Genomic DNA, 9,037 nt, shown 5'->3' with positions numbered 1-9,037 from the left:
AGTCCTTCCTTTACTTGCAATATCATTCTACTCAACTGCATTCTTTTACGTACATGTTGGTCCCCAGTCAGATGTGTCACTGCCAAGGTAAGAACTTACAGATCAACCATCACACAAAATAATATATATATATATATATATATATATATATATATATATATATATATATATATATATATATATATATATATGTATACATATACATACATATATAAATATATATAGCCTACAATAATAAAACCAATGCCTCTGTTTAGGAAAATGTCCAGATAGAAACCAAGCAATAGTCAGTTAGGCATTTACACAGCCTTTTCTGACGACCCCCATAATACAATTCACTCCATAATCTGTATATTCCACAGCGCAGAATGTGAATCTTGTGTAGAATTTACGCACGCTTTGCATTCATTTCACAGCTTCCAATAACTCTAGATGAATTACTTGATACACTATACATATTCAATAACTCCCTCATTCTATTTACGTAAATTATGCCAGGAGCCTCTTTTGTTACTTGTTCGTTACACGTATTTTCCGTTTACCCTCAAACCTTCACACAACTGTTTCCTTACAAGCACTTCTTACTCATTCACTTCCTTATGTAAACCAAAAGTTGCTCTTCCCCTACCTTGCGTAAACCAAAAGTTGCTCTTCCCCTACCAACCTTATGCTTTCTATCCTACTTTCCTAACCAAAAGCCCACTAAACTCCTTCAAGGGTATAGTAACTTATTTTATGCCTCTATTATTTTTACAATCCACCTTCTCTACAAGTAGATGCCTGGACTAGTCGACAAGCACAAGGGGACTGGATAAGAGGCATGATAGTCTGTGCATGCGTGCGCCATCGTACATGCGAATGTATGTACATATATATGTGTATATATATATATTATATATATAGATAGATATATTGAAACCATTTGTAACAAAAACATAAGTCAATCATTCGGTGTTAATAATATATGAGAAAATCTTGCTGAGAAAACAAAAATTGTGGCCTAATCACTCGGCAACTAGGATCTCGGAAGGGACACTTCGTCTTAAAGGGGCTTATGGATGTTGGTGCAAACAGCATATGCTTCCCTTTTATTGTAAATTTTGTTAATCTGGCAAAAGGCCACAAGACGCTTGGAACGTTTAGCCGCAGCGCTGAGTAAACATAACGAACTAGGCTAGGGTTCTGCGTGAATGCCGTAGGAAAACTTAATTCGTCCCTGTTTTGACGAACTGGCGCATCCAATTTTTTAAAGTTTTTGAGTTTTCCAGCCAAAGTGTCTCAGATTTTGTTACTCTATAACATACCAAAACTTCAGCTGTCTGTGTTGTCACATTTTCAAACCAAATTGCCTGAGAAGATGAGCTAATTAGAAGCTCTGCATAATATCAAAATCTTTGAAGCCAATTTTCTCAGAATGAGGAAAAAATGGCTTGCGCCAGTTCGTCAAACTAGGGACGAATTATTAACGCCAGCTGCCACTCATTAACTAATAGTAACCACGGATAACATGTGGGACATCAAACGTTAAAAATTTCAAGTAAAAAAACATTGGCGTTTGACAGAAACATATATAACTACTTCTGTCTGCCTCGTTCATGTTTCTGGAAACCATGCGTAGGTAAGGATGTTCGGGCAATACACTCAGACGTTTTTCTTTAATTTTTATTTTAATTTACGAATTTAAACTTTTTTGTAGCTTTTTGTCTATTTTCATCTGGATTAAATTTAAATAAACGAAAACACAACGAAAACGAAATGATGAAGTCGTAGCTTTAAATCTTGGTCACGGATCAAGGGTGTTTACGGTGAGAAAGCTTAGTACAGACAATTACGTATTCTTCCCCCAAAGTGAAAGGATTTTGAACCAGAAAAAAAAATCTGCCTGTACGGCCTATAACCTAATTTTTTCTAAGGAATCTTTCATTCAATGAGCATTTCATTGTTTATCTTTATCATCCATGTAACTGTTCCAAATCGAAGCTCTCTCTCTCTCTCTCTCTCTCTCTCTCTCTCTCTCTCTCTCTCTCTCTCTACAATGCAAAAATGGCTAGAAAGATGTGTGGAAACAAGGTAACCTTCATTTCAAATTCCTACCTCGAGTCGTTTTCTTAACTGAAGTAGAGACGCCCATGTTATAAAGAACCATCTTGGCCATGAGGCTTCCTCCACGGAGTATCTGCGATGAGGATTGATTGATTGATTTCTGGCTACTAGAGCTGGCGTCACAATCTGCGATGGGGACAGAGAAAAATGTCAGGGACAACTCTTAAGAATAAACATATCTCAGAAAGGGGTAAATTATTCAGAGGTATAAAAGGTCGGTGAGATAAGAGCAGCTTCACACGCACACACACTCAGAGAGAGAGAGAGAGAGAGAGAGAGAGAGAGAGAGAGAGAGAGAGAGAGAGATGGCGAAGGCTCTGTTTTTAAAGGGGTGGTGTTTTTTCATGGCTGTTTGTAGCAAAGGAAAGATGTAAACGGCGCTGGTCCCTGTACCCGGAGAATCGGAGGCGGTGTTCAGCATGAATATATTGTACAGGGGTCCACGTGACTGATGACATATCTCTCACAAGGGCAAACTAGGTTTACATGATAAGTCAGAGAGAGAGAGAGAGAGAGAGAGAGAGAGAGAGAGAGAGAGAGAGAGAGAGAGAGAATTTGCTTCAGAAAGAATGGCTCTATTGAAAGCAACCATCAAACCCTAACGATAAAGAAAGAAGGTTCAAATTCATTCTGAACCTCGTGTACAAAAATTAGACAATAGTTTAAGAACGCAAAACACAGGACAAAAATTACATTTTTTTTAACCTCAAACATGGGGCAAGAACAAGACCGTATTAAAGCGGGTCAATTGGATGGTAAAGAACGTCATTGTGACGTCTGCTACACTCTACCAGTATTATTCTTTTTGGTGCTTCTGCATCCATGACTTTATTTACTTTTGTTTTGTATGTTTACAGTGGTTGGTAGGAGCATTGGAAAAAACTTACTACAAACTTCATCCACCTTTTATGAATATGGCGAGTTACGCACACGTTGAAACACCGCAAAAAATAAAACAATAATTGGCAACTAATTACGAAATAACGAAATTATCTGAATGTGGTAACTGAAAAGTAGATGGAAGACGATGACAATGATGAAGCTGATGATTTATGTATTTCAACAGAAAAATGATGCACTAGCGGATCCAGGGGCGGGGGCCACCTGGGCACGTGCCCCCTCCCATGAAAAATAATGACAAAATAATAATATTGAAGATTTAGATAACAATAACATAAATGAGAAATATAAAAATGGAAAAAAATTTTTATAGAATAAAATTTTGAGAAAAAAGTAATAATTATACTGTACAGTATATGTAGCCTATTTATACATATACATATGTATGTATGTATGTACATATACATATATATATGTATGTATGCATATGAAAACTGGTGCCCCGCCCCCCATGGAATTTTTCTGGATCCGCTAATGGAATGACGTTAATTTTTAAACAGGCAAATGGCTGTCGTGCCCCCACCGAAAATGATGTACTCATGATCCGTTATTACCGCAGAGTAATGAAATCGTAACCTTGTCCAAAAAACTGCTTGACACCTACATACATACGAACTCACAAAGGGTAAACATTTGTTATAGATTTGATGCATCTGCTACAGAAGTTTCTGATTCTAGTTAATTCTCTCAGCGAACCAAAATGGTAATTTAATTCCAAGGTTCTTCATTGCAAACTCAAAAGAAACAGAAAAACTGTTGGAAATAACGAAGTAAAATGACATTCTTTAACATCCCGTTTAAGACACAAAAATACAAACAATCTCACCAAGCAATCGGCGGCGCAATCGCTATATTGCCTTAATGTTTCCGAGAGCAATTACTGCATCCAAGGAATGCACATAAAGAACGCAAAACGACCAACTTTATGCTCCGGGAACGTTGTAAGGAGCTACCAAGGGCTTATGAAAGAAGGCAGAACATGTTCCTTCGGTATTTCCGATGAACAAAGAGGATTTGAGGAAGGAAATCTGTACTCTCAAGCAAATGAGATCTCATGGAAACGGCATGGAGAAATGACACTCCCTTTCACAAAATGCGAGGGTCTCTCCTCACTGACTGAAACTCTCGCTTGCATTTTATGTATGTATGTATATGTATATATATATATTGTATACATACACAAACATGTATGTATATATATATATATATATATATATATATATATATATATATATATATATATATATATATATATATATATATATATATATATATATAGCTTCGTCGAAGACTGACTGTATGAAGGAAAAACAGGGACAAGTAGCGGTTGAGTCTAACCCTCATGAAGAGATAAACCTGGATAATGAAAGAGCGGAGATTACAAAATTATAGAAAAAGAGATCAGAGGAGAGAGATAAAGGCTATGAATTCCATATATTGTAACAATAAATTTTTTTCCCTGTAACCAAATAAAAAAAAATATGTATTTTTCCACTATGCCTAAAGTTGTAACTGGTTTTTAAATTTCCAAATACGTCCATCCGGATATACCCGCCAGGGAGGCTCACCAATCTGATGGCTGTGACGTCAATTGTTTTCTAAAATAGTAGTAAACAATATCGACCTATCAAGTGTTTGCAACAGAATTCGCAGCCCAGAGCAATAAAAACAAGTAAAAAATGCGCCGAAGTCTCTTCGGTGCAATCGAGTTTTCCGTACAGCGTATAATGCTGTATGAGCCGCGGCCCATGAAACTTTCAGCCATGGCTAGGTTGTGGCCTGTTCTATAGTGTTGCCAGACGCACGATCGTGGCTAACTTTAACCTTTAATGAAGTAAAAACTACTAAGGCTAGAGGGGTGCAGTTTGGTATGTTTTTTGATTGAAGGGTGGGTGATCAACTCACCAGTTTGCAGCCCTTTAGCCTCAGTGGTTTTTAAGATCTGAGGGTGGACAGATAGAGTGCAGGCGGACAGACAAATAGCCATCTCAATATTTTCTTTTACAGAAAAGTAAGAGGTAGTTGTTGAATATAAATGCAATTTTCATTCTCACCTTGTCGTATATATATATATATATATATATATATATATATATATATATATATATATATATATATATATATATATATATATATATATATATATGCACGTATATGTGTGTGTTTGTATGTAAATATATATCATTAATACACACAATTATTTCAGAAAAAGTATACAAATCATCATTGCTTTCAAGATAAAATTAAACTGGTCTCAGTTCGTTGCGTCGAGTCCAGAAGTCCACACCAGACTTCTTATTCCCTTTAAACTTTACAATATTAACAGCTAGCCTTCGCGCAAGGGTCCGTGGTGGCATAAGGCCGGTCCAATCTAAACCAACTAACTAGAAGTTACTGAACTGGAAAAATATGTTGAATTGCCTAACATTACACGAGTAACATTATATTCGAAAAAGCCCACAGAGGTGGCACGCCTCCCAAATAACAAAAATTCCTAGGTTTATCTGCTCTCAAGATCCCGTGCGGAAATTTGTTTGTACAGTTATGAGAAATACATAAAAGATAGCTTCAGACACAGGCAAGTGTCCTTAAAAAGAATTAATGTTCTTGTATGCACGGATTTCAGAGTGGTCGTGGTAAAATAAACAACGTGAAGACAGGCAGCATTGAAATCAAAGGACTGGGTTTCAAAGACACGAACCTACAGGTTTCATTTACCAAATCTACAGAATTACAGTCAGTCGACGCGTAATGAACGCTTAACTCCTCGATTACCTAATATTTTTGGATGCGTTTCCACTGAAATCCTTTGAAAATCAAAGCGGGAATTTCTCCTTTGTCACGTCGAGCTTTGAACTTCCAGTGCTTTGACTGCTGCGCTGCGACAGAGGATAAAAATATAATCTATTTCAGTTTACACGTATGTGCACCTGTAGAAGTTAGATATACAGTATATATATATAAACTAGAGCTGACATAGATCATTCTCATTTCCGCATCATTTCTATCTCTGCTATGACATATTTGATGTGAGGGTAGTTAGCAATCAAAAAAACGTCAACAACGGTTAGACAATATCAAAGGGAGTACTTGAAATATTATATGAAAGTATCCTAACCGATTTTGCAGGCCTTCTTTTTTTTTCTGTCTCTCTCCCAACCAGTCGCCTATTCTCTTCAAAACCAGTCGAAGAGGAATAAGATAATTAGCTTTAATGGAGATCTACGGAGGGTCCCTTAATAGAGATGTACGTGCAGCGATATTTTCAGCGCCCCTTTTGGCGGACTTCAGGATGTATCACATTGACCAGCGATTTAATACAAAATAGATATGGATCGGTGTGACAGAAAAGATGTACGAGACGGGGGGGAAAGAGAGAGAGAGAGAGAGAGAGAGAGAGAGAGAGAGAGAGAGAGAGAGAGAGGTATGGTGTAAGGGATGATGATGAAAAAAAGAGGAAAACCGGTCTGAAAAAGCGAATGTTCGCAAAAGTAAAATTGAAGAATGGGGTTCAAAGAGAGGGAAGAGGGTGCATATGAAAGAGGAAAAATAAGAATCATACAGAACACAGAAACACCAAAGAGGAGGTGAAAGGAGAAACACAAGCGAGGAATGGTAGACGCAGAGAGAGCCACAAGAACGGTAGAAATGGAAGAAGCACAGGCGAGAATAAACCTGAGAAACTGAATACCATAAGGCGAGACAAGATTAAATACGAAAGAAGCAAGGAAGCGAAGGATGGAAATGGAAAATAAAATAACAAAAGGAGAAGAGGCAAAGTTTCAAAGCCAGAAATAAGTGATGCAGGCGCAAGAGAGGAAATATTTCGAAGAGAAGGAATGCAGAAGCAGAGAGATAAGGAAAAGAAGAGGAAAGGAAAAATAAAAATACAAAAATAAAACGAAGAAAAATATAAATAAAAAGAACCAGCGAAAGACACATGAAAGGAAGAAGAAACCAAAAAATAATGGTTTTTCAGCAGGTATGAAAGAGAAACAAAGATAAGGGGAAAAGAATTAACCTTAGCAAAAAAGTAACAAAAACCAAACAGAGCGGTGGAAGGTAGGTAAGGAAACCGAAAAGGGAAAAACAAAGAGAACTGAGGAAAAAGACCAATAAGAGAGTCAGCAGAGGAGAGAGAAAGAGACAATGACGATGAAATGATGATGGAATCGTGTACAAGACCGCGGGAGGGTCCTACGAGCAATGTCTCCCGCTTACCACGCCAATTCCTCACTTAATACAACCCTCTAGAGATTATGCCTAGGATTCGCTGCCCGGACGCCGTTATGAATGTGCAGGATATAACACGGGGCCATTTCTCTTGGAAATGCTGCGAGAAAATTGCCTCTCATTTGCTTGCCCGTCGTGTTCAAGCACCAGGATTCGAACAAAATGAAGACACGTAAAGTTGGAAGAATTATTTCCCCTTCGTTACACACACACACATATATATATTTATTTATTTATTATTCCAATGCAAATGCAAGTTACTCCTTCACTTTGTCGCCTCTAGTAAAACTGTTTGGTTGTTTGGTAGAACTTGCAACAAATTCCGCAATAGCCAGATGTGGAAATAAAGTTGATATATACAGAGAAAGAATGGAATGGAAGCTAGAATTTAGACCAAAGGCCAAGCGCTGGGACCTATATCGCAGTTGCACAATGAAACAATTGTTAGAAGAGGGTGGAAAGTAAGATGGAAGAAAGAATGTGAACGGAGGCACAGTAAAAGGAATGAAAGGGGTTGCAGCTAGGGGCTGAAGGGACGCTGCAAAGAACCTTATGTAATGCCTACAGTGCACCGCGCGTGAGGTGCACTGAGGGCCCTACCCCCCTACGGGAGATGGCTTTTAATAACACTGACCCTTGCCTGTAGTGGTAAAGTATAACAGGGTCTAAGAGGACCACTGTGGACCTCAGGACTAGGTTCGAACCGACCAAAGCGAATGTTAGGTAAAAATGAACGGGGACTATAAACTTGCCCCTTCGTGGCTCTAAGCAGAGAGCACGCCATCAGAAAACGTAAAGAAAATACATAATCTTCATAAATACAGCAAAGTTCAACGATGCATCACTATTTTCTTTCAGGATCATAAATCCTGAACCCCTTTCCTCATTCTTATTTTACAAGGGAATTTCTGCCCTAAAGGTTTTTTTTACCTCTAGAAAAGGGGAAGAGGAACGAAATGGCCCCCATAAAGCATTTCTTCCCGGTGGGTCTGAGATGGGCGAGGCATCAATATGCCAGGGGAAAATTAAGCTACGTTACTCTCATTCCCTCAGGGCCTGTCTGATATACGTTAACGCCCCTGCACATGGGAATGTTCTTCAAAATCTTCGGCTTACGTTGGAATATCCATATTTCCCAAGCGAACGCGAAATCATGCGTCCTTCCATCAGATAATCTGGATTTACATGCAGTGGTCTGTGTATCCTAACTGGAAAGAAGCAGCCGTTAGTCTTTTTAATTCTACAAATAGAATTTTTACATATTTCGTCTTTCGGTCTGGAAGGAAGACTCTTTCAGAGATGGCAGTAGTGGTCTTTCTAAAGTCTAAAGACCTCGGGCAGCAATGACGATTTAGGACCAAAACAAATTTCGAAGTGCTCTCATGACAGCTTGTGTATTCTGACATTATGGAGCGGAAGCGATGGCAGACAGGTATTGAAGAGAATAATTAAACAAATAAACGAAAAATGAAAAACTTAGGGAACTCTGGAATACAGTTTCCCTCGTTGAAAAAGGTTGTAACTCCTTGATAACAGGTTCTCAAGTTTGTTTAAATCGTCAGGGGAGTTCTTCCCTTAATAGTTACATGAAGCAACAGCGGAATTATGTCTAAGCTCAACTGTTGTGATCTGTGACTTCTATAAGAATGCAAGCACAATATAACAAGTAGAAAATGCGCCGAAGTTTCTTCGGCGCAATCGAGTTTTCTGTGCAGCCGCTACAGAGTAATCAAGGAAACCGAAAATAGATCTATCTTTCGGTGGTCTCGGTTTAATGCTGCATGAGCCGCGGTTCATGAAA

The 9,037-nt window shown here is 38.3% G+C and overlaps 1 protein-coding gene across 1 annotated transcript in view; it reads right to left on the bottom strand.

The window, feature by feature from the left end:
• Window positions 1–9,037, bottom strand: part of LOC136825745 (uncharacterized) — a 69,802-nt gene that overhangs the window by 30,155 nt on the left and 30,610 nt on the right. The window contains exon 2 of the mRNA XM_067082571.1: window positions 2,095–2,229. Coding sequence (XP_066938672.1) covers window positions 2,095–2,229 — 135 coding nt within the window. The remainder of the gene's footprint in view (window positions 1–2,094; window positions 2,230–9,037) is intronic.

This window comes from Macrobrachium rosenbergii, chromosome 39 (assembly GCF_040412425.1).
Source record: "Macrobrachium rosenbergii isolate ZJJX-2024 chromosome 39, ASM4041242v1, whole genome shotgun sequence".
Lineage (NCBI taxonomy): Eukaryota > Metazoa > Arthropoda > Malacostraca > Decapoda > Palaemonidae > Macrobrachium > Macrobrachium rosenbergii.
The sequence above is the reverse complement of the archived record's forward strand: the minus strand, read 5'-3'. Positions and strand labels throughout refer to the sequence as shown.